This window comes from Hoplias malabaricus, chromosome 3 (genome assembly GCF_029633855.1).
Source record: "Hoplias malabaricus isolate fHopMal1 chromosome 3, fHopMal1.hap1, whole genome shotgun sequence".
Lineage (NCBI taxonomy): Eukaryota > Metazoa > Chordata > Actinopteri > Characiformes > Erythrinidae > Hoplias > Hoplias malabaricus.
The window spans coordinates 58,702,267-58,727,728 of record NC_089802.1 but is presented as its reverse complement, the minus strand read 5'-3'; the positions used below and the strand labels follow the sequence as shown (position 1 = coordinate 58,727,728).

The 25,462-nt window shown below is 37.1% G+C and overlaps 1 protein-coding gene across 12 annotated transcripts in view; it reads right to left on the bottom strand.

The window, feature by feature from the left end:
- The window catches only part of lrrc7 (leucine rich repeat containing 7), a 182,785-nt gene that overhangs the window by 40,141 nt on the left and 117,182 nt on the right, over window positions 1-25,462 (bottom strand). For 8 of the 12 annotated variants that reach the window (XM_066665951.1, XM_066665946.1, XM_066665955.1 and 5 more), the window contains 10 exons: window positions 24,583-24,700; window positions 24,188-24,266; window positions 23,209-23,298; window positions 22,025-22,081; window positions 18,681-18,744; window positions 10,244-10,318; window positions 7,793-7,937; window positions 7,067-7,139; window positions 4,918-4,935; window positions 1,186-1,315 (listed from right to left, as the gene is read on the bottom strand). In XM_066665951.1, coding sequence (XP_066522048.1) covers window positions 1,186-1,315; window positions 4,918-4,935; window positions 7,067-7,139; window positions 7,793-7,937; window positions 10,244-10,318; window positions 18,681-18,744; window positions 22,025-22,081; window positions 23,209-23,298; window positions 24,188-24,266; window positions 24,583-24,700 — 849 coding nt within the window. The remainder of the gene's footprint in view (window positions 1-1,185; window positions 1,316-4,917; window positions 4,936-7,066; window positions 7,140-7,792; window positions 7,938-10,243; window positions 10,319-18,680; window positions 18,745-22,024; window positions 22,082-23,208; window positions 23,299-24,187; window positions 24,267-24,582; window positions 24,701-25,462) is intronic. The other 4 variants (XM_066665948.1, XM_066665957.1, XM_066665950.1 and 1 more) reach the window with 1 other exon arrangement.

The following is a 25,462-nucleotide window of genomic DNA, read 5'->3' as shown; positions in this document are numbered from 1 at the left end:
TAGTCCTGACTATTATCAGATTAACAGATCATTGCTAGCTCTTTATATGGAACATGTGTTGCTAGAGTGAAATAAGGAGTGAGATGCATACTTCTACAAGATGGATATGCTCGGTAAAAAAAAAAAGTGCCACAATGACAGGGACATAAAAACATTCACATGAAAGATCCAGTATTTAAAATAAAACCTTCAGAAAAGAACAGAAGCTATTATTGCAGTTGAGGAGGATAAACGCTATCATTCATTCATTCATTCATTGTCTGTAACCACTTATCCAGTTCAGGGTCGCGGTGGCTCCGTAGCCTACCCGGAATCACTGGGTGCAAGGCAGGAACACACCCTGGAGGGGGCACCAGTCCTTCACAGGGCAACATACACTCACACCAATGGACACATTTGAGTTGCAAATGTGGACCGTGGGAAGAAACCAGATCACCTGGAGGAAACCCACACAGACAGAGAGAACACACCCAACTGACGGTCACCCGGAGCGGGACTCGAACCCCTGAGCTGTGTGACAGCGACACTTCCTGCTGCACCACCATGCCGATCTCTATCAATCTCTATCAATTACTTTATTATTCATTACACTTAATTTTAGAAAAAAATGTTGAATAACAGGCATCCGTATACTTTTCACTAACCTGTTTAGCATCAATGAATGTCTCCTTCTTTAATAAAATAAATATATATTTTAGATTCTTCATTCCTCCAGTGGTACTTCTACCATGTTTTCTGTTCTTTCTGAGAATTACATAAGGCCCCTGTCATATGATTTTATCAGTTTACATTATTTATTCAGCAAATGTGCATTCATCATACAGTAGTACATCTTTAATTTAATTAAAAAGATTTTTTTGATGAAAGCCCGGCAAGAAAGAATATCAGCTCAGTCTTCCATTTTCAACCTACAGCCTTGCAGTTACAGCATCTTATTACAAAATCCTTCAAGAATTATATTGTCATGTCTGGGACATGACTCTTCAGACAACAAAGAAGGCTCACTGAGTGTTCAAGGACCATTTAGTAGGGAAACACGTTTCATGTTTAAATGGTTGCATGAAAAACCTTTTAAAATGCTTTCATCTGAAGAGCCTATATTGATCTGTCTTGTGATGGGGGCCTGTGTGGTCGAGCAAGAGGAGAGAGAGATGTGGGCAGATCTTTGATCTCCCTGAAACTCACCTCTCTGGGCAGCTCCGTCAGGAAGTTCTCATCAGCAGCAAAGGTCCGGAGACTGTGCAAGTAGCCGATGGTTGGGGGCAGCGACTCCAGTTCATTACAGCTGCAGTCAAACTCTTCTAAAAGTGATAAACTGAGAAAATAATGAAATGAGAAAGATCACTCTATATCTAAAAAGCTAAACACTGAAACAAATGTATGCACTGGGATGGTTTTGTATTAATAATATATATCATTTGCAAGTCAAAACGTTATTGTTAATTTTCAGTTTACTTTTTTTATGATTAATTATTTGTTATGTAAGAATGATGCAGTGATTCGATAAATCACTTTTTCAGTGTACATGTACTATACTAGGGATAGGCATTCCAGTTAAATTTGATAATCAATTTGTCATGGCATGAACATATTAGAAACTATGGTAGTAACTTTTTGTGTTTGTGCTAACATGAATAGACCATTCAATATGGCACAGTTAAAAACCCACCACTGCCTTGATTCAACTCACTTCAAAGCTCTGCAACTATTAACAGACTAACTGCTGCTTGGAGCACCGTAGAGTCTGCAAACTGCCTAACAGGTGTTAGAGGGGTTTCTGTATTTTTTTTTTTGCTTAACAGGCTGACAAGGCATAAGTTTTACAATGCCCCCCTGGTGGATTACAGAGTTCTGACATGTCTTTTGATTTACTTCAGTCAAGATATTACATGATAAATATTAGGGGAAAGAATCAAATTTAAATATAATTTTCTTAATTCACTAATACACTTTTGAAAATAATAACTGATTAATCAAATAAATCGAGTGTTTGCCCATCCCTACATTACACTAAACTGCAGTAATGAGACTTCATTCTTAAAATATGTATAAATATTAATTATTAATTATTTTTAAAGTCTCATCCCTTGTTAGTTTTTTGTCATCTGTAAAATTGTTGCTGATATAATAAAAAAACAGCAGATATACATGCAACAAATCATTCTATCAACTGTTTATCTACACTGAAATACTGAAAAATCATTCAAGTTGTTCTGTATTTTATAAACCCTGCAAATCTGAAAACCCCATTTCTGGAAAGTTGGGAAAATGCAATAAAAACAAGAATCTGTGATTTGTTCATTCCCCTGAGCCTCTATTTAACTGACATTTAAATTATTTTCAGACATACATTCTGAGGCAGAACAGAACTTCAGGAAGGCCCTGGCAAACACATGCACTATGTGTTTACAAAGTTACGCTACTGTATCACACTCAGAATGAGATCTGGCATTGTCTTTCTGAAATAACTATGGACTTCTCAGGAGAAAATGCTGTCTTGATGGCAGCTTTTGTCTCCATAATCCCTATAATTTCTATATGCCTGTGCTCGCTTTTAGCTTCATATATATATATATATTTCCTTGAAATTTCTTTGAACTTTTTTTCAGACAATTAACAAATCACTTTTTTGAACAAAATTTTTCAAAATGCCGCATGTTTCCAGAAATGGGATTAGTAATAAACAGAAATTGATTAACATTTTTCTTGAAACCTGCTACATAACACTGTCAAAACCAGGTCATAGACATGTCATGGCAGATGTCATGTGCTGTCACAATTTGACATAACAGATTTTGTTCAGTTACATAACAATATCATGCTACTTTTATCTCTTTCATGTGTCATAAGCTGTTGTCACCCCAAATATTATGGAATCTGTAATAACAATTACTGCTAATGGAAATGATGCTGTTATATTAACAAATTCATGTCATTGTATGACATTTATTATGTTTTTAAGGCCTGCTTATGCCACATTTATTTAGCAACGTTCAAGTAAAATGTCACCAGAAAGTAAAATGTTGGGGCACCATAACAGCACATGTCATTGTTACATTACAACCTCAGATAAAGAGGCAGTGAAGTGAAAATGGAGAATATGGAGGGTTTCTGAAATAATGGCTGTTGGTAATGTCTACTTAAAGATCTGACAGCATCTAACGGCCTGGATACAGTTTGCTCGGATGGAATTGTTTTGCACTGAATTTCAAAGATGCCTCACAGCTAAAAATACTGAAAAAGGGTGCAGGCTCACTAAACAGGATGCCTGCATTCTTCTTCTTCCAAGGCATAGCACGCTCATCATAAAAGACAAAAGACATTTAGCAGAGCAGTTAAATGAACTACCTTTTTTAAAACAACCTGCTACGCTAAACTCGCTGTCATCACATCTTACTAGTGTATCCAGGCCATAAGACACTAAAAGATATTTAAAATATGATTTAACAAATGAAGTAGTCTGTATGAAATTACTGTTTATTGCAACTATTGCCAGAAATAGCTTACAATCATGTGCCACATTAAAAACCAGCAATACTTCAAACACTGGGTGTGTTCTTATACTTTTAACACAAAACAAATACACAAAAGGAAACTTAGCTTTTTAATAAAACCCTTACATGTACTACATCTAAGTTGGCTTGAAAAGGCCAACTTATATTACATTATATTACATATTATATTATAATAATTATTAGTTATTGTAACTTCTTACATCTCAAAACCTTGTAACTCCATTTCTGACCAAGCAACAGCTACTTTTTACATTTTAGAACATTAAATGATTAACAGGTAAAATACCCAAAAATATTACAATAAATAAATTGATTTCTTTCTTTTCTTTCCTTTATTTATTTATTTATTTTTTTGTTTACCCAATTTTCCCCCCAATATAATTATTGCCAATTCTACCTGCAAGCTAGATCTCCTACAATCACATAATGCAACATTATGTATACATAGTGCAAAGACTAGCACATGCTTCCTCTGAGACATGTGCAGCAAGTACCACTGCTTTGTAAACTGCTGCTAACACAACCTTATTGGCCAGATCAACATGCATGAAGGAGAACGCTAACAGCCCAATCCTGATAAATAAGATTACAGACACCCACATTAGCTAGCACTGTGCTGAGAGACGGGAAGAAAATTCCGTCAATCCTACCCACCTAGAGACAGTGGGGTCTATTATGCCCTTATGAGCTCCTGACCTCAGGTGGCTGGGGCCTCACCGAAGTCTGAACTCATGGTCACCCACTGATATGGCCAATGATATGGATAGGTGTGCAACTTGGTTTCTCCAAGTTTCTTTAATTTTATATATTCCAGTTGTCTTTTCTTTGCTTCTTTCACATTCTCATCTGGAGTCTGCGCTGTTTGAGTCAGCAACTGACACTGGATCATACTGTTACATTTCTCTTTAGTTCTTATAAAAAGAGCTTGCCTTTGTAAGCTTGGTCTTTTCAAGCAAACTTAAACGTATTGTTTTTAATTTATGTTATTTTGTTATACTCTCAACCGCCACAGTGTTTACTGAGCCAAATGCTTTGCATTCCTAATTTGTTTTGGCCTATACATGAAAATAAGAAATTAAACTACTTTCATTAACAGGAGCCATCATATCTGTCTTGCACATGGATGGAATGAAAGGTCAAGGTTAAATAACGACACAGATTTCTTGTCTTATTCTCAACTGTTGAAATCAGTATTTATTTCTTCCTAAAGGTCAATGTATATTTACTGTGTTAACTAGAGTCATTAGTGCAGCATTTGTACAGCAGCTTGTCCCAGCTGGCCTTCCATATGCAAACCGTCCTTTTTCGCTGCACATACAGGATATGCAAAGGTATGCCCTTGCCTAAATAAACATGCTGTGGCGGACGTGTGGGGAATACAAATGCTCACTGGTCTACTTACCCTAATTTGGCGCGTGGACTGAGATGCCCATTTTAGATGCATGTTTGATAAACACAACACACAAAACCGACCAATGACAAACCAAGAAGAGAGGTGCACGGAGAACAGCATCACAGGAATGAGGCAGGGGGAGACAGTTATAATGAATGAAGCGGGTGGTCCGCTAGGGAAGTGACCTCTGAGATAACAAATTCAGCAGCAGACGGTGGGCAGACAAAACCCCTGAATTTCCCATCTGGCTTTTGGTTACCATTCATAGCTCCAAAACATAAGGACCAGAGGTGAAACATTGCCATCTCACAGTAATTCTGGTCTTGATGGGTTAGCTCTACATTAGCTCCAAAAGCATATTCATGGCTGTAATTGATTGTAATAATTCATTTAAAGCCTTTCAACAGTGAGCCAATCAACAAAATGCACTGAAATGCATTAAGCTCCATTACTGTGTCTGTCCTCAAGAAATATGTAATAAAAGGAATAATCCGTGTTTTTCAGCCTAATCTCTGTCTACCGTGTCTACATTGTTCAGTTTATCCTGCTGCAGGCAAAGTGCTGGAGACCTGTTATTGCTCAAAAAAAGAAAAAAGAAAATATGTTTAATGGTCAACTGCAATTTTCACAGAGGTGTATTAGAAATCCCTCTCTTGATTAAATGCATATAAGTAATCTTTTACACTAGTACATCACTCTAATATAAAATACTTTTATTCTTGGTGCTTTTACACCACAGGCAGCAAGAGTAAAGAATTGTTCATGGACTTAAAAGAGCTCTTACACAAAAGAGCTCTTGCAAAGTAGCAGTGATGCAGGAAGCAACTGCCAATCTGAAGTGAGGTTCTCATATCCGACCTGATGTGAATCCGGAAGAAATCTTGGTTCTTGCAAAGATATATTCCACTCTGTTTATGGGAAAACAGAGGGAAAGCTAATCCTTGAGTATTACACCTTAAAGAAGTCTGTGTTTATAAACCTCAATAAAAAAAAATTAGAAGAGTGTCTTCTGATTGTATAATAATGATAAGGATAATAATGTTTTGTTGCATTATAAAGTGACAACTTAGCACTAAAAATGTAGTTTTTAATGCACAAAATATTAAATATATGTAGAACTTGCTTCACCAGATGGCAGCATCTTAAAAAAAGGAGTTCAAATTGTTTAGTAAGTATTTTTGCTCAGTTGGGGATTAAATTCGGGTAAAAATGCTGACTAAAGCTCCTCAGTGACAAAGCAAATATGGCACCAGTTATAGCAAGTGTTTTGCTTTCAGTTATTTGTATTGTAATGTCTGAAAAAACATTTGCATCTCCAAATGAAACAGGACAGGGAGAAAACTTTTTTAATGTAGATAGAAGTTAATGCAGAGATTATTGCAGAAACATTTGATCCATTCATTATGAAATTTTACACAGCATAAAAGGTAGCTGCACTTTGAAAACAATGGTAAAAAAAAGTTTAAATGTACAGAGAGATTTTTTTTTTCTGTACAATAATTAATCATACTACAAGAGGTGTACTAACATTTGCACACAACTATGAATGTATGCACCTATGCAAAATTGGCTACACACCTCATCAAACGTAAAGCTTGGTATAGAGTATAGATGGAAAAATACTGGATTATTCCTTTTGTTCCAGCTAAGGTACCCTCTGATTCAGCCTGAACAGGAAGTTTGACTTAATCCTTCTTTTAAATCCCACATCAGTTCATGTTCAGACAGAGGAGACAATTCTCATTGTACGTGTGAACATCGATGTTGCCAATCAGTGTTTTCTCACAATGAGGTGAGAAGGCCTATCATAGTAGAGGTGACAGACAGCTGAGCTGCAAAGTCATTGTATCCACAGGCTGAAATGGCAGCTCAGAAATAACTCATACCTAATAGCACTGTCAAAATCTCTAAAATCTGTACAATAGAAACAAACAGAAGACAGGTAATGACCCAGACCCAGAAGGAAACACGTCTGTAATAAATCATACAACAAATCATTTTCAAAAGGGGCCAGGCAGGGAAGAGGGCAGAGGGAGGTTCAGGGATCATGATCTGAGAGATGCTTAAAGTAAATGATGCATGTGGTCACTTCCCATCTTCACCTGCTTTACCTTGAAGCCCTGAGGTTGTCCACTAAGTTCACTCAGCAGCTACTCACCTTCCAATGGTGTTAGGCAGTGAGGTGAGCTGGTTGTCATCAACTTTTAATGTTGTTAACTTTTTCAGCATCCCTAGGAAAGAACATAAACACTTTAATAAATCCCTCTAATCACATTTAAGCCCTGCTTGAGATGGATTAGTTTTACCTAGGCAAGCGTTATAATTTATGTGATTGCCAGTGAGATTGGTGATTTTATTCCAGTATAAATCTGCCATATCTACAGTGTTTAAATGTCTGACATTAATTATTTCAAAGTGAATGGCCCTCAAGGCCCCCCTTGGGTCACTGTCTCTGAGGAGTCTGGTGTGTTCTCCCTGTGTCTGCATTGATTTACTCTGGAGGCTCCAGTTTGCTCCCACAGTCCAAAAGCATATGTTGGTAGGTAAACTGACTGTGCAAACTATGATTTAGTGTGGGGTAGACTGGCGCTCTTTCCAGTGTGTGTTCCTTCCTTGCACCCAATGATTCTGTTTAAAACACTGGAACAGCAAATGTCTGGAACTTTTAAAAATGAAGGGCACTTTATTCTATTCCAATTAGCCAGTCAGATTACAATTCCTTTAGAAATTACAGTGCTTGGTCAAACTAATCCAGCTCAATTAGATATTTTGGGGAAAATTGGAAACAAATATTACAATGAGGATGTCATGAATATCTCTGCTTAACTTGAGCCATTTATGTATATCAGTGAGTGAATAATAAAGCTGTTGAATCTGTTTTCACCTATTGTATCAGGCAGCTGTTGCAGCATGTTGGAAGAGAGCAGGAGGTCCTCAAGGGATTCGCACCCAGATATATCTGCATCCAGAGACTCAATCCTGTTCTTAGCCAGGTCCAGATAACGCAACTGCCTCAGCTTCCCTATAGACTTCATCAAAAAACAGAGAGAACTGGATTTTACTGCAGGCCATAAGGGGTGTAAACACAGTGGTATGTGCTAATATGGAGTGCATTTACATGCATTTAATAATCTGATAAATGCTCAAAATCAGATGTGTTTACATGTGCTTAGGTAGTTAGATAACAGGAGTTCAGCAATAATCGGAATTCTTCTTTGTAACAAATGTCCTACCTTCCTGCCTGCGTTTTGTAAACATAGACCCACCTCACCTGTAAATTTCTACTATTAGGCACTGCTACTTTTTTTACAGCTTCCTGTACAATGCTGCTAAGATGGAGAGGAGCTGTTTTAAACAAGCATGTGTCCTTATTGTGTTCCCCCATTACAGACAGAGACCGATCTGCTGGACATGTGTGTGCGGTAAGGATTTTCAGATACAGAATGGTTAGAGAATTTAAAAATATGTGTTGCAGACACTCAGCAATGTCTGGTAACAATGTCTGGAAATTCGAAAGAAATCAGACATATGTGTATATATGCACTGGGAAATCAGATTACTGAAATAAATCTCTTAAACAGATTTCTTAATCTGATTCCTAGACCTTACTCTGATCTTAGAAACTGGAGTATGCTGTTTACATGACCACTTGAATAATCAGACAACTGCAAAAATCCGATTAAGAATGGATTCCAAGGAACTGCAGTTCTCTCATTTGTTTATATTCAGAAGCTCAGCATCTCCTAACGTGGAATGGTATGTTTGAGAGAAAAATAACATTTTTTTTTTTTTTTTTTGTACGTTGTCATTGTACGTTTGTCTGAAGTTTACATTGGCTGTAAATTTTTATTTAATGTTTGAATTACCACCAAAACTTATTTGTAACTCAGATTGTTTCGTTTTGTAGTGCTTTAGATTTGTGTTTACTTTCATGCACTCAGCATTCTCCCCAGTTTGGAATCCATTCCAGGTCATAGCAGAAAATTTCCTTGACGAGGTACAGATAAAGCAAAGCCACAAGGAGCTAAGATAACATTAGTTCTATCTAAAGAAGAGCTGTAGTTCTCAGTGTTTCAGCTCGAACCTGCTGCTCTCAGCGCCGCAGCAAAACAAACTGCTGTAGAAGGGACTATGACTCCCTTGGCTGCACACTGAATGATGGACAAATAACTCTGGCTATTGATTGGCTAAATAAAGGTGATGACCAATGAAAATTGTGTTCTGTTTAGGAGCTGTGCAGATTGTGACCTCAAAAAAGGTAACAAAACGCATCCCGTATTGGGTCAAAATGGAACGCATCTTTTAGTGTCTGACTATGGGATGATTCAGCAGAATATGGGACAGTTGGCAACACTACGTGTGCGTATTCTGTCAAAAAAGTAATACAGACCAATAGCCATCAGCTAACTGGAGACAGAAAATCGCTGTTGAAAATGTAAGAATTGAGGAGGCTACAGAACATTTATGGACGCTATAGAACTCCTAAAATAGGTCTAACGACATCCATATGACAAGATAACCGAGTGAATTGAACGCTCGCTGGGCTATCTTTGGCGGGTGGTGTAAGCTCACTCACTCGTAACTCAGATCTCGGCTCGTATCTTAAAGTAAGTTGATTCACTCGTAAGTCAAGGATTGTCAGGCAAGCCATGTCAGAGCGAGACACTTTTTTTCCATATTTACAAATTAATACAAAACCTGAGGATTTTCCAGCATGCAAACTGGTGACGAAATATCCTCAGAATTGTATAAAAAGTTGTTTTTTTTTTTTTTTAAACATTTTAAAACAACATTAAAACTGTGAATGTTGCCTTTAAAAGTATGTAGCTGAAGCTCATTCCATTTCATCCCAGATCCTTACACCTGTCCTTGTGTATCAGCATAAATCTGACACTTTTGATTTTCCTCAGCTTGTAACAAGGTTTGACTGAAAAACACACTGATCACAAACTAACCAACAGCTAAACCAGACAGTTAAACTGATACCAGTTGTCCAAAAATGATTAGTGGCATGCATTGGCACTGCTTCCCCACACTGTTCACACAGTGAAGCTCTGTACGTCACACTGAAGACTTACACATATGTCTATTTAATGACTGTAAAGGGTGTCTGTTTTGAACCACACTGGAAAACCATTGGAGCAGGAATACATAGCCTATCTGAATAACAGTTATATTATGTAGACTCGTCTACACAAAATTAACAGAAGCTTACAGTAAGACTGTTTTTCAGGGTATATGCTGTCTAGTGGTGTTGATGTGGAACCTCCATAGGCAGAATTTTTAAACGAAGCCCATAGGAGGCAGAACTGTGACCATGCTGCTGTGTACTTACCCCTGGTATCGTCTGTAATGAATTGTTGTCCAACCACAGCTCTTTCAGATTATGGATCTGCTCCAATACTTCTGGCTGAAGAAGAAAATTAGACTTATACAAATGTAGGCGCACATACAGTAGCATTTGAAAAAAAAAAAACAACAAAAAAAAAAAACAACTTTAAGACATATACTTTACATTATTACCATAGCATTACATAAAACCATATTCATTCATTCATTCATTCATCCATTATCTGTAACCGCTTATCCAGTTCAGGCTCGCGGTGGGTCCAGAGCCTACCTGGAATCACTGAGCACAATGCAGGAATACACACTGGAGGGGGCGCCAGTCCTTCAAAGGGCAACATACACACATTCACACCTACGGACACTTTTGAGTCACCAATCCATCTACCAACATGTGTTAATTCAGGATTATTAATCATTTGTCAACTAGTAAGAAGTAGTAAAAAGGCGTCCATAAAAAGGGGTCTTTTTAAACATTGGTTTTAAATAACCTTTGGAATTACAGTTGTTTATAAGTGTTATTTCCTTATTAGCTTATCCGGTGTACAGTACTCTCCTCAGACAAAGAGTCTGTTGAGAGTTTAAACAAATTCCTTAGCTGGGGAGAAATAAAGTAATCAGAAAGGGTCAAATTATATACGCTTGTATATGCGTATACATTTTATAAATGTAAATATGATATTCTATTCTACACAATCTGGAGAACATCTAATTACGGGTTGTTAATATACTGGAAATATTTAAAGCTAAATGTAAATGTGTCAGAACCATTGCATGATTCACTCACAAAATTCTCCAAAATGTAAACGTAAGTAGTAATTGTGAATTAAAATGTACAGACATGCTATTAAGAAAAAGAAGAAAACTTGATTTTTCAATAGGGTTCTTCAAATCTTTACAAACTCTAGTGTATCTTCCAATTACGAGCTGTTTCACTCTATGTGAATGAATTATTTGACCACTATTGTTTTGGTGTGTGCTGACATGCTTGCGTCTATTGAACAGATTGACTTCATGAACATTCTCCAGCAATGAAAACACAGATGCTCAGTGGTGTACAACAAGCCAGCAGAGCAAATGATTTCAGCAGATTCCTGTCGTTCTGTTCCTCGCCTATTATCTTTTTCAGTGCAGAGACGTTTTTATTTGCTGTGTCTCTTTTGTTTATATCTATTGCGAGAGGGAATTGGGAAACAGAGCTAATTAGCCCGCATGTGTTTAGCGGTCCCAGACCACCACAAATCAGCACTGGAAAGAAAAGTGTGAGTGTTGCCTTTATAAAACCCTATCAGAGAGAATGAAAAACACAGTGTACATCTCCATTGCAGGTGATACGTTGTCAGTAACTTCAATATTTTTTGTTTTTAATTTTGTTTAAATTACAGTAGGAATGATTGCATTTTAATAAGCTTTGGTATAAGTGTCTTTATTAAAACAGTAATAGTACAAAGGTTAAGTAATATGTTTTACATTAATGAAGATTTTTTTTTAACTTTTATAAAATCAATACCAGGTTTAAACCCTCATTTTTCATACTGTTGAAAACTCAATTAATTTAGCACTAGTTATTAATTAGCGTTTTGGATCCTGAAAAATGTAATGGTTTTGATTAGTTTATTTAAATGTGGACACCATATCAACACAAGCATATAAATCAACACCATTACTGTCAAAAGTGAGTCAACAAACTGTCATCAGTAATCGGAAATGTACAAATTTGAATAGAGTAAAACAGACTTTAATAATAATTAAACTTGATAGTACAGCAATTATAGCAATCATTATCTTGAGGTTTTTTTTTTTTTTGGCTTTTTGGAATGGGCTCCTATGCCACTGATGCTTGTATTGCACAGGGATATTAAGTAAGGGTTTGGAGAATCAGGTTAAAATGTTTCCAAATGAGGAGACTGCCTCCTGTGTGTGTAATGGATGCTTGTGTCATTTCTTCATGGCCATGGCTGCTTCCTGCTCCACTCCCTCCGAGCTCCAGCATCTGTGCCCTCACAATTCCCTCAGCGAGGGCCTCAATTAAGAAACTTTCTGCAGTGCAGCCCTACAGACCAGCCAACATCTGCTCTGATCACAGCATGCCTCTCTCTCTCGCTCTCTTTCTCTTTTAGTCCGTCTTATCAGTGCCAGGCTCTCCTTGCCCAGCCTGGACCGGGGAGGGCTATTATAGGGAAATATGAAAGCACAAAAGCAAAATCCAGCAACTAGATGCACTTGCTGCAGTCATACGCCACTGCATTAAATAATATAGGATGAAGAACACAAGCTTTTTTAATGTAAACCTAATAACACTCACGTTGAACCATCCATAAACGCAAATGTGTGGTGCCACCTTGTGGAGATACCTTGTTTGAGGGAATGTGTATGAGTGAGTGAGCTTCTGAGTGAGTTATAAAACAGTTTCATGAGCTTCATGAGCTAACCTTTGCATCTAAATATACACTCTAAAAATAAAGTTGCCAAGAGGATTCTAAAACAGATATCACAGAAAAAAAATTACATTTCCCTTCAGTGTTTTGCCAACTATTTCTAGACCTCAAAGAAGACCTAGAATTACAAACCTGAAACATTTTAAGTGATTTTTATTTTACTTTAAGATTCTTACATATAAATTCTGCAAGTACTGTAGTACGACTCACATTATTGTTCATTATTCAATAAAGGTGTGAAACAAACCGTTTAACATCCTTAAATTATTAATGCCAACAATCCATTCAGGATATTCTTTTCTGTGATATCTAGGTAACCACACCCAAGCTAGCTGAAACCCTAAAACATAATTCATGTTTTCAATTATAATTGGTTAGACTGGTTCTTTGACACAGAACATCACCCCTAGTTTCCTGGAAGTCCTAGATATCTTACTGACTGCTATTTTAAGATGTAATTTAACCTGTTTTTTGTCTGTTTATAGAAACCTGGCAGAAGCACTTTATTTTCACTGTAAAACAGCAACATACAAAGTCAAATAAATGTTAATTTGTTAAAAGCTTCAAAACATACGCAACATCTTTCAGAAGACTGAAATGCCAGTGTTTAATATAGAATAACCAACAAATGGTCAACTGCACCAGGGCTAGCTAGGCTCTAACATACTATTCAGGAAGCTAAGCATCATCACATCCTCATTACAGGTGGTATGAGGTCAGAGGTATATTTTTAATAATTTGTTCCCTGGGTTTTGAATTTGAATGGTCTAAACTGAAGGCACAGTGCCTAGAATCACTCATTTAAACTTATCAATAAGAAGCATTTACCAATCCAATGCACTCCCTAGCTCTCCCATAAATCAGCATTAAAGGCATCATCATGCATCCCTTATATAGTTATAGGAAGCATGATGCTTATGTAAAGACATACAGAATTTTAGTTCCACATTCTGATAAGTTTTATTTTCACTACATTTGAAGTGAACTACATTACATTTCAGGCAGGTTTTAACCTGAGGAAGTCGACATTGCCAAAATCACTGAAAGTATCACCAAGACTTCAAAGGCTATAGAATTAAGGAACATTTTTGTCAATGCGACAAAGAGACGTTATGAAGTTTGAAGGACCTACATAAACATTTGCAGTTCTAAACGGTTCTTGTCGATTCTAAGTATATATTTTTGAAGGCACAAAACCTTCATACTTGTTTTTCCCACTTGTACATCTCAATAAACGAAAAAGTTCTGTCAGGAGTACCCACTGAAATGTTATTTAGCGAAGCAAAAGAGGTTCTTCTTTAACCTATAAGACTCTAAGAGAAAAACAATTGGACAATGTTATTTTCTATTTTTCAGGGGCTCAAAGGAGTCTATGAGTACATATGAAAGAGTGAAAGAGCCCATGCAATGATAAAACTGCCAACAGCAGAGGTCAAAACTGACTCCAAAAGCTCTTTCCTGAAGTGGGACACACAGATTGGAGGTCCAGACAGCAGAGCCATAAAGTGTCGATGGGTGTTCTCTTGTTACTTGGGGGCTATGAACAGTAAAGCATGCTTATTACGATGCCAAACCATCTGTTCCCTTTTGGAGGCACTGAAGTGAGAGTGTCTTTTTTTCACCACCCAAGGACAAAGTGTGGCCAATACTGCAAACCTGTGTATGATTCTGATACAAAGTTTAGAAACAATTTATAAAATAATTCCTTTTCAAGTGTTTGGCATGGCAAGAATGAAAATATTTGGGCCATGCTTGGCTTATCTACACATCACACTATTGACCTAAAAGGGCAGTAATGTCCATGGTGGGAAACAGAAAGCAGTAATACAATATAAAAGAATATCAGAATCTTATTCTGTGTCTAATTGAAGCTCTCTGGATCTTTTAAAATCAGTTTAATACTCAAATATTAATGCCCCTTGCTCCCTCTCCTCAATTAATCTTTCACAGTTGCCCTGTGAAGGACTGGCGCCCCCTCCAGGGTGTATCCCCACTTTGCGCCCAATGATTCCAGGTAGGCTCTGGACCCACTGCGACCCTGAACTGGATAAGCGCTTACAGATAATGAATGAGTGAATGAATAAATGAGGCATCTATGAGAATCCTACTATCACTATCCTATTATTATATGGTCTAATCCTGAATAATATAATAATATTGATGTCAACAACGAGTAACCCCCAGTTTTGTGTGCTGTTAATGCCCATGTTTTCCTGAGGGCAACATAAATGTAATTCTGAACCTAAATCTGCTGAGTCTTATTAACAATATTCCAACTTATCCCTAGCCTCAGCAGAGTTCTGACAATTATCATGAAAACTGCATCTATTAACTATATCAGCATTTTATCAATGTGTTATGTGGGTCGTTTATAGGCCATTCTCAAACTCTGGAGCCCTCTGGTTTTCTATTTTCAGGATTTTTTTATATTTCTGTAAATTATCTTTTCATTTAACAAGCGCATAAACAGTTTCTGTTGGTTTCCACATATTAAAAGACGTGGCTCACGTGCAGTGAGCACAGTGAGTGATGAGGACAGAAGTGTGGGAAGAGAAGGAGCTATTTATAGCATATTCCCAGGCATGGAAAACACTTCAATAATTGTTCTCTGCTATTATAACTTACGTATAAAGCAGAAGCATTGTTAATTTAAATTCTTTATTACTAAGATATCAAAACGAAATAGCAAACTTGTTACAGCTTAATTTTAATTATACCTTCTCTGTACTTTGTACAAATAACATAGGCCTAGATTTTTTTCTTAATTTTCTTTATTTCTTTTACCAGTCTGTTGTGTCTCCATATATTAAAATTTATGGTTTTAATTACAAAACAGTTCACTCACAGAGGCTATGGTTTGAGCAGTGAAACAGTATTACATTTATTGTGTTATATTTGTTCTTTACTGCAAATTGCTTTGAGTTTGTTGTTTTTCCCTAACACATTGTCCTTGGGCATGTGAAAGGCACTACATACCAACTTTTACCAGTTGTGATGTACGCAGAAAAGCATTTATAGTTTATATTTACATTTATGCATTTGGCAGACGCTTTTATCCAAAGCGACTTACAAAAGAGGATCTAACATTCGAACTACAGCACAAATTATACAAAATACCTTACATTAAGTGCAATATGCCAGGAAGTAATAAGTGCATTAAAGATAGACATTCAGTGCAAAAGATACTCTCGGAAGAGCTGGGTTTTCAAGGATTTCTTGAATGCGGAGAGGGTTTCTGTTGCTCTGATAGTGCTTGGAAGCTCGTTCCACCAGCATGGTACCAGAGATGAGAATAGCCTCCACTTACCTGTACAGGGGGTCGGTCGTGTTAGTTGGCGCTCCTTTAAGGAACGGAGAGGGCGAGCGCTAACGTATGGTTTTAAGAGTCATCATCATCAGAAGGCCATCATTAGTGATTTAAATTTGATGCGAGCAGCTAAGGGTAGCCAATGCAGCTCAACTAATAGGGGTGTGACATGTGCTCTTTTAGGCTGGTTGAAGACCAGGCATGCTGCAGCATTCTGGATCATCTGTAGCGGTCTCACAGCACAGGCCGGATAACCTGTCAGGAGGGCGTTGCAATAGTCTAGACGGGAGATTACTAACGTCTGAACGAGGAGCTGTGTTGTATGTTGAGTTAGGTATGGCCTAAGCTTCCTAATGTTAAATCGAGCTACAGCGGTAACGTGATCTGCGAAGGTCAGCTGGTCATCAGCCATTTTAAGTTTAATTATGGTGATTTTACAGGGCAGAGGAGGGTAATGTTGGTTTACGTGAACTCCTGATACAAAACAACAAAATAAAAGGCATGGAGATGAAATGAGGTGAATGAAACCAACACAACAAAAATATAAATAATTAATATATAATATGTTACAAATATGTTCCCTAACTAAAAGTACTGTATATGCACCTTTCAGTGACTTGAATACCATCACAGTCACAGCAAAAGGTACCACCAAAGTGACTGTTTTTCTGTCACAATGTAGGAATCAAAAATAATTAAATTTTTTAAAGGGGACATTTTATGCAAAGGTTTTTGAGTGCTTTTGTATTTCCACTTCGGTCTCCACTGCTCCTGTAAACACTCCTGTAAACATTAAACGCGTGAAAAAAAATTGTCATATACCTCTACAAGCCGTTTGCATGGCTCCCTAACTGTGACGTCACACTAAAGACATTTGCATAGACCCTGGGTAAACATGGGATGGGTGGGATGTGCCCAGCAACAGCTTATTTGCATAAAAGTGACAGAGCACATAAATGGCTCATTCTGAAAGGGACTGAAACGGGCAAGAATAAAACTGGTGAGATCTCTTTACGTGAGAGTGATTTTGTGCAAAAAACTTCATGAACATGATTTGTATAGCCCATAGACCTATTCTAACATATTCTAAAAAGAGGTATAATAAAGGAGGCATGAAGTTTAATTCCAAAACCATTTTTGAGTGCATTAGCAGACTTATTTAGGGATCTGAAGTATCTACCAATCCACAAACCATGAAATGCAACAACCCAAGTATTTTTTTGTGTGATCTGCTTACGTCTGAGGGCACTGGATAAAATGAGTCATTCCAATTTTGTGCTGCATCTAACATAAATGGCAGGCACTTCAAAAAGACGTTAAATGGAGCAAAACAAACACAATGAATGTGTGGAAATAAGTGGACTGATTAAATATGGCAAAAATGAGAATGAAAAATGACCAGAGCTTCTTCTCCTTGCTCCTCACTCCAATGCTCTTGCACTGACCTGAGCTGTGGCTCATTCTTTTTTAAAAAAACAGGGGCTGAAACCCATCAGACTGTTTATATTTTATATAATAATAGTGCTATGTTATTAGATCTTTGTGGTATTTTCCACAATGCATGTTACAGTTATTTCATTAAGACCCCAGGGAACTGTGGAAAAGTTGTATAACACATCTCTTGTAATAGCTGCATGAAATGAACAAGAATGGGATTTAACACTTAACCGTAGTTACTTACAATACAGCTTAACTACACGCAGAGCATACAGTTACATGGTCTAATCCAGAATATTGTAAACATTAATTCATTCATTATCTGTAAGCGCTTATCCAGTTCAGGGTCGTGGTGGGTCCAGAGCCTACCTGGAATCATTGGGCGCAAGGCGGGAATACACCCTGGAGGGGGCACCAGTCCTTCACAGGGCAACACACACACTCACACATTCACTCACACACACTTTTGAGTCGCCAATCCACCTACCAACATGTGTTTTTGGACTGTGGGAGGAAACCGGAGCACCCGGAGGAAACCCACGTGGACACGGGGAGAACACACCAACTCCTCACAGACAGTCACCCAGAGCGGGAATCGAACTCACAACCTCCAGGCCCCTGGAGTTTTGTGACTGTGACACTACCTGCTGCGCCACCATGCTGCCCATATTGTAAATACTGATATGAAAATTAACCAATTCATTTATAAAAATCTTCTTGGGCTATCATTCCCTTGTTGTAATTTAGATCACTGGAGAGTGCTGTTAATTACAGGAGGCAATTCCAAGTTCAACATACAATACAGAGTCATTATCTGGAGAAATCCCCTACAAGTGTTTACTCTGAAGTTCAGTATCTGGCTTTTCCCTGGACACAGCAGTAATTTGCCAGCTCATGGACCTGCTCATTGATTTGAACCCTGTCTAAATTAATGCAATGCTGGGTGAGATGGTGGAGTGTGGGTTGAGGGGATGAGTACCTTGGACAGAATACAGGATAAAATCCTGGTTTTAGTTTACTGAGGTTGCTGAACCAATTATAAATGACTTAGTGGGAAATGGCCTGTCATACTGAGTACTGCATGTTTGAAGTACTTAATAATTAATATATCAGTGCATGATGCCACTAATGCAGGGCAGCATTGGTGTACTAATGTGAGCCCCCCCATCCCAATGGTGCTCTTTAGGTGAGATTATGGCTGAACGAGTGATGACTGTCTTAGGTAAAAAGACGTCTTTTCTTACCACTTCAGTGAATTCATTGCTTCCCAAGTCTAATCGCTCCAGCTGTGACAGCCTGTGAATTGACCTGCAGTGGGATGAGAAGGGAACAGGCTCAGAGAGCATTTACACAAAAAGCAGCTCAAAGCCACATACATCAGCACATCACATAAGCTACAATAGCAACAGAATTACCTACATTTCTGCCTGTAGGGACAGAAGTGACAGTGAATAGAGTCAAGTGTTGAGAAAAATAATTCCAGTTCCAGGTGACCTTAATGTCATTTCTTTGAAAAAAAAAAAATCTTGTTGCTGCATTTATTGTAGCTGAACTGTTAACTGTAACTTAAAAAGACATAGTCACTTTGATGGGAAGCACTGAATAACACCCCCTCTGTCTTTGGACAGAGTTTTAATGTGTGAGACAAAGGTGAGGGAGGGGTCAAACAGAATACCAAGGTTCTGGACAGCAGAGGACTGGCTAACAGGTGTGTTGTCAATGACAAAGATGTCAAAATAGGCTAATAAAAGAGTCAGAATAGGCTAATACGGCTTCGTACAAACAATCAGCAATTTGTTTTGTTTTTTATTTTGGCATTTAACTTGATAAAATTTGAGGTTAGCCAATGTTTTGATTCCTGGATACAGGACGGTAGCTTGAGATGAGGGGAAGATTCAGTAGGTTTGATGTAAAAACAGATCTGTGTGTCGTCTGCATAGCAGTGTAAATTAAGGCCATGAGAGCGAAAGAAGAAGCTTAAGTTTGCATAAGAAGCAAAAAAATGCAACCAGTGATTTCTTTGATGAGCTGAAAGTTTCCCAAAATAATGAAAGCCATAATAAATGATGCGGACATAACTAAACACTGAATAATAAGTGTAAATATTAAACACTGAATATTATGTTACTAAGATTGTTTTATTATGTGACTGTATAATCTGTCAAATATGTTGTCAACAGCTATTTTGACAGCAAATTAAACAATGAAGGGTCATTTTTGTACAGTAATGTATATAATTTATAGAGGCATCTAAAATATAATTACTGAGGTAGTTAAAAATTTACAAACATCTTTGTTCTTTATTTACTTTTATAGGATGTTACATATTTATTTAAAATTGTAAGTGGACAGGTGCTTAACAAAAGATTGGAATATTGTGAAGAAAAATATTTTTTGTTAATAAATGAATTCGAAATGTAAATGGTCACATTTTATTTTCATTACACATATTGTGATATATTTCAAGCCTTTTTGTTCTTCTTTTGAATAGTATGGCTTATAGCTCATGAAAATCAGAAATCCATCATCTTAAATTCTTAGAATATTTCATAAGATCAAATAAAAAATACAGAAATGTCCAAAATCTGACAAGTATGTTCATTTACATGCTCAATACTGGGTAGAGGCTCCAGTGCAGTGTGGCATGGAGACAAGCTGTGTGGCACTGCTGAGATGTTTCAGAATCACAGGTTGCAACTGACCTTCATCTCGCCTGAATCGCTGGGGTGGGTTTTTCTCAACTTTCTCCTGAAAATACCAAATATATTCTCTATGGGGTTTAAGTCTGTAGAATTGGCTGGCCAGTCAATCATAGTAATATCATGGTCTGCATGCCATTGGGCATTATGGGCAATTGTTAAGTGCTGCTGGAAAAGGAACTTGGCAACTTCACGAAGCTTGTCAGCAGACGGAAGTATGAAGTGCTCTGAAATCTCCTGGTTGATTGCAGAGTTTACTTTGGACTTAATAAAATACAGTGGAACAACACCGGCAGAGGATATTGCAACTCAAAGCATCATAGACTACAGAGATTTCACAGTAGTCTTCAAATACATTTGATGGTGTGCCTCTCCAAGACTGTGGCAGCGTGTGTTGAATTAGAATTAGTGCTGTTTAATATTAATTTACTTAAATTTGAAATGAAGTATTTAATTAATTTGAGATAATGGATTTCTGATTCCCATAAGCTATAAGCCACACCGATCAAGTCAAGTCAAGTCAAGTTTGTTTATATAGTGTTTTTTACAACATGATGTTGTCTCAAAGCAGCTTTACAGAGAAAATGAACAATTACAGCATGTAATCCAGAATTTTGTTTACATGTATCTGTACACCTATGATATTTTTAAGATCTTTCTTATGATCACACTATTTACAAGAATACTACACGTAATCACTGGCATCTCATACTCAGACTTTGTTATTTATTATATGCTATAATTATTACGGATTTCATATAATAAAAAAACACTCATATTTAAGAAATATCAAATTCATTAATTCATTCATTATCTGTAACTGCTTATCCAGTTCAGGGTTGCGGTGGGTCCAGAGCCTACCTTGAAACATTAAGCAAAAGGCGGAAATACACCCTGGAGGGGGTGCCAGTCCTTCACAGGGCAACACACACACTAGAAATATCAAATATCATATAAAAATTGAATGTTTCCAGTGTCATTTCCAGTTTGGTACACAATGGTTCGGCCTCTGTGTTAGGTGTAGCTGGTTGCTGATCAGATCATAAATGGCCACAGCAACCCCATTGGTTTGGGTTAGGATTTAAATGGCTATAGATCACAGGAATGATGTGGTGCAGGTAGGAAGAGAGTGTAGTGGGTCCTATGTGAAGCTCTAATGGATTGGTATATGATATTTTTATATCTTATCTGGTGTATGATTATTATTAAATCATAAGCTGTTTGTGTTAACTTCTCCACTGTAAAGAGGAATAAATCAATTACGCAATAATACATGAGAGGGAGTGCTATAACATAAGATATTAGGAGTGGTGTGCTGCAGTCTTAGATCAGTACACCAGTGCCAATAGCTCACATTATAGCACGAACTTTGAGTGTATTGTTTACAGTGGATTCAGATCGTAGTGATATTATACACTAAATGATGCCAAGTTCTCTCTGTTTAAGTTAAAAGTGAATATTTTAGAGTATCGCTCCAAAGCCATGCTGCGGAGCTGGCAAACAAGAGCAGCGGAGAAAAAAAGAGGCGCCCCGACTAGAGTTAAACACAATCACAGAAACCACACAGATTTAGCAATTTACTGTTTATATATATATATATATATATATATATATATATATATATATATACTATTTACATTATTCAAAATAAGGTGCACAAAAGGAAAATAAACCTCTAGGTGAGAAAGTCCAGGCAAAGCTCTGTCCTGTAAGCACTGGCGCCGTTGCTAGGTTACATGTATTTTATGGAGTAATACCTGAAGAGTTTCGGTCAGAGTGCCATTATCGTGTAATATTGGCACTCCTGGAACGTTTCTCAGCCAATCACATTGCAGGGTCAGAACTAACTGTGGTATAATATCTCATGAAAACACACCCACGTCACTCACTTTGGCATGGTTTTCAGGTGATTCTCTCGAAGTTCCAGGATGCGTAATTTGGACAATCTGAAAGTCAGAGTCACAGTTGATTTAGTTCATTCACAGAGAGGGTATTTCTCTCACACATATTATGTTTTCTAACACAATCAAACCTAGATTTAAGAACATGCTTCTAAATACTGCCATTAATACAGCTTTTTTTAATCCAAAAGGAATAGCAATTCATTATCAAACAGCTTTAGCTATTGTAGCGCAAAGACTTGGGAAAGTCACTGTTAGAATCTGCCTTTGTCTTAGCTACTGCACACTATTAATAAATAAAGCACAGCTCTATATGTCCAAAAACACTTAAACTGTATCATGAGTTTGAGTTTTCAGTGGAGAGACATTTCAAAAGAATAGAATAGAATAGAACTTAATTGAAGCTAAGACTGAGTAGCCATCCTTGGCTAAAAACACATATTTCAAAACCACATTCAATTAAAAGATATATGCAAGCTTATTTTTTGGAATTTCCCTAGGTTCAGTGCCTATCTGGGGTCACTGAATATGAGGAATTTGGTGTATTCTCCCTGTGTCTGAATCGGTTTCTTCCAGATTCCTCCCATAGTCCAAAAACATTATATTGAATACCCAAAAAATTGTTTCTAAAAGTTAATCAAACATAATTTACTGAGCTCTACCCCCAAATACAAACCTGGCCAGTCAAAAAGAACGTGTTTTAACGATTATATAGAAAATATCAGGAACACAAATATCAGGAACTAATGTTATGAGTGACCCTTAAGTTACTGCTTTACAAGAGGGTGGAAGAGCCTAAAGGCTAAAGACAGAGTAAACTAACGCACTGTAGTGGTCAGGAGTTTAAACACAATGCAAAATAAACCACTATCTGCCATGAATCTTTGCATGTAAACTATAAATTAAATTGATACTGTTTTTTTTTAAGAATCGATATTCACGGTATTGCAAAATTATGTTTTGTAATACTCAAGTGTAATATTATTTTGCTACACCCTTAATAGAAATATACAAATGTCATAAAATATGAGGAAATAAAAGGTTTTGGGCCCTTTAATGTAAGTTCAAGGATCTAAAGCATACATTCACAAATCCATGTAAACAATCATACAAAAAGAGCCAATAGAAATTATCTGGTTGTGATGAACTGACTAGGTGCTGGTAATCCTCACCTCCCAAAGTTGGCAGGGAGGTACTCAAGGAAGGCATCATTTAAGAAGAGCTGAGTCAGGTTGAGGAGCTGGGTGAAGCCATCTGGGAGTCTGAGGGACAAGAGAAGAGATGGCACCCTGTTAAAGGCCAGCAGCACATCACTCAATAAGTGTTAAGTACCTCAGAGCCGCAGAGAGTTAAGGAGTCCCTGCTATAATCCCATTACACTTCCCCTTTAACTGCCTGAGTGCAGCCAGCCCCTCCAAAGATTAAAGATTAAGAAGGTGAATGAGTAGAATACAAGCCTGCTATGGAACCTCCATACCTTCCACTCTCCTGCCTCAGATTAAGCCACAATGAGGACAAGTTTAAGAATGTTTCTGCTTCAATAAATATTTGAGCTCTTATGTTTTTAGCAATAGGAAAATTAAATATGTACATGAAAGACATAGTTTCAAATCTCCCCTTGAACAAAGCTGAATTCACTTTTAAGAGACCGTGTTTTCCCCAAGTAATATTAAGGCGCAATGCTGCTTCATAATTCAAACTTGTGGTTAACCTTTCAATCTTTTCAAAATACTGCAGGAAAACATTTGTTACCAACTTTCATTCCTCTGCTCTATGGGGCATCCTGAAGCCTACTTCAGCATGTGCGCCACAATAGAATAAAATATTCACACAATACATATAAAAGCTGGTCTACAAATGCTTTTAAATTGTCTGAAATATTGAACAGAACAAGAGTGGTATATCTGGACAACACAGCTCAAACGAGCACTAAACTGTCCAGGGTTCAAAGAGACAAGGAACTCAAATACACATTAAATGGGTTGCATCATCCATCAAAAGACTGTTCACTTGGGGAAGACGGATGATGCAACCCATTTAAAGGGCATTTCAAATATTTTTTTTATTTGGTCTTTTCTTTGTAATACAAAAGAAAATGTTCTAATTTTTTTGACTTTGTATTGTTGACATATCAGCTGTAATTTAACTTACTTGGTTATAGGATTTACACTGGCCTCTACAACTGATAAACATTTACAGCACTTGATATTGTCTGGGAACTCTTGAATGCCTAAAGCAAAGAGAAAATAATTAATATCACCAAAAAAGTATCATTCAAAATATGTTAACATATGTACCTTAAATTAAATTCAACAATTCAACAAGCATATTGAAAATGTTAAAGCTGCCAAAATGAGAATGTGTATTTTAAACAAATACAATATCATTTCTGTAGAACTACTATTTTAATTTACAATTTGTTGTTTTTAATATAATAATTAGGAAACTGACTTTAATTTATGGGTAAATACGGATTGTTACAGTAGTATACCCCACTTAAAAAATTTTCTTTAAAAGAGCTGTTGAACAGAATCTTCATAACATACCATTTTTACTTATATCTAATTCCTTCAGGTTTACAAGACTTGCGATGGTGGCTGGCAGGCTGGAGAGGTCATTATCAGGAATACTCAGCTTCCGCAGGGACTGACAGTTGAAAAGTTGCTGGAACAGAGAAAGAGAGAGAGAGAGAGAGAGAGAGAGAGAGAGAGAATGAGAGAGAAAATGAGAGAGAAGAGAGCGAGAGAGAGAGATGTGTTGATTATTACAGGGAAATTCACCTTTAAATTTGGAAGTACTTCAAGGTGTATGACAGCGTTGACAAGGACTTTTTGATTTGTGCCAAAAAACACCTCTGCCTCTTGATTTCAGTGAGAATAATGTGCTGACAGTCAACTGACCCCAAAGCTTGGCAATGTGCAAAAATTTAACTGTTTAACTCTGGTGAAACTTGACAGACCTCTGACACAACAATACATCCAACAACAACAGTGTGATGCTGAGCAGCTGGAGGTGAAACTATTTGTCAGCTCACATCCAGAGAGCTAGTTTGATAAGAGTTTTTAAAACCATGGAACATCACTGTTTGCAGTGATACACTACATTGCCAAAATGTATTTTATATTTCAATATATTTTCTGATATCAATACACCATTCAGCCATAACACTTTCTTGTTTCTACACTCTCTCAGCAATTACAGGCTACAGTTCACCTATTGCCCTTCATATACTTTAAAAACAGAGGTGGAGAGTAACGAAGTATTTCATAAGTATTAATTCATTACTGTACTTAAGTATTTTTGTGTATTTTTCTCCACCTAAAACCAAAAATACCAAAGGTAGACATTGTTTTTATCAACTGTCGTGCGAATTTAACACCGTAAGTAATCACTTTCAGTTCTTAGAACTGTTATGAATTAACAAAA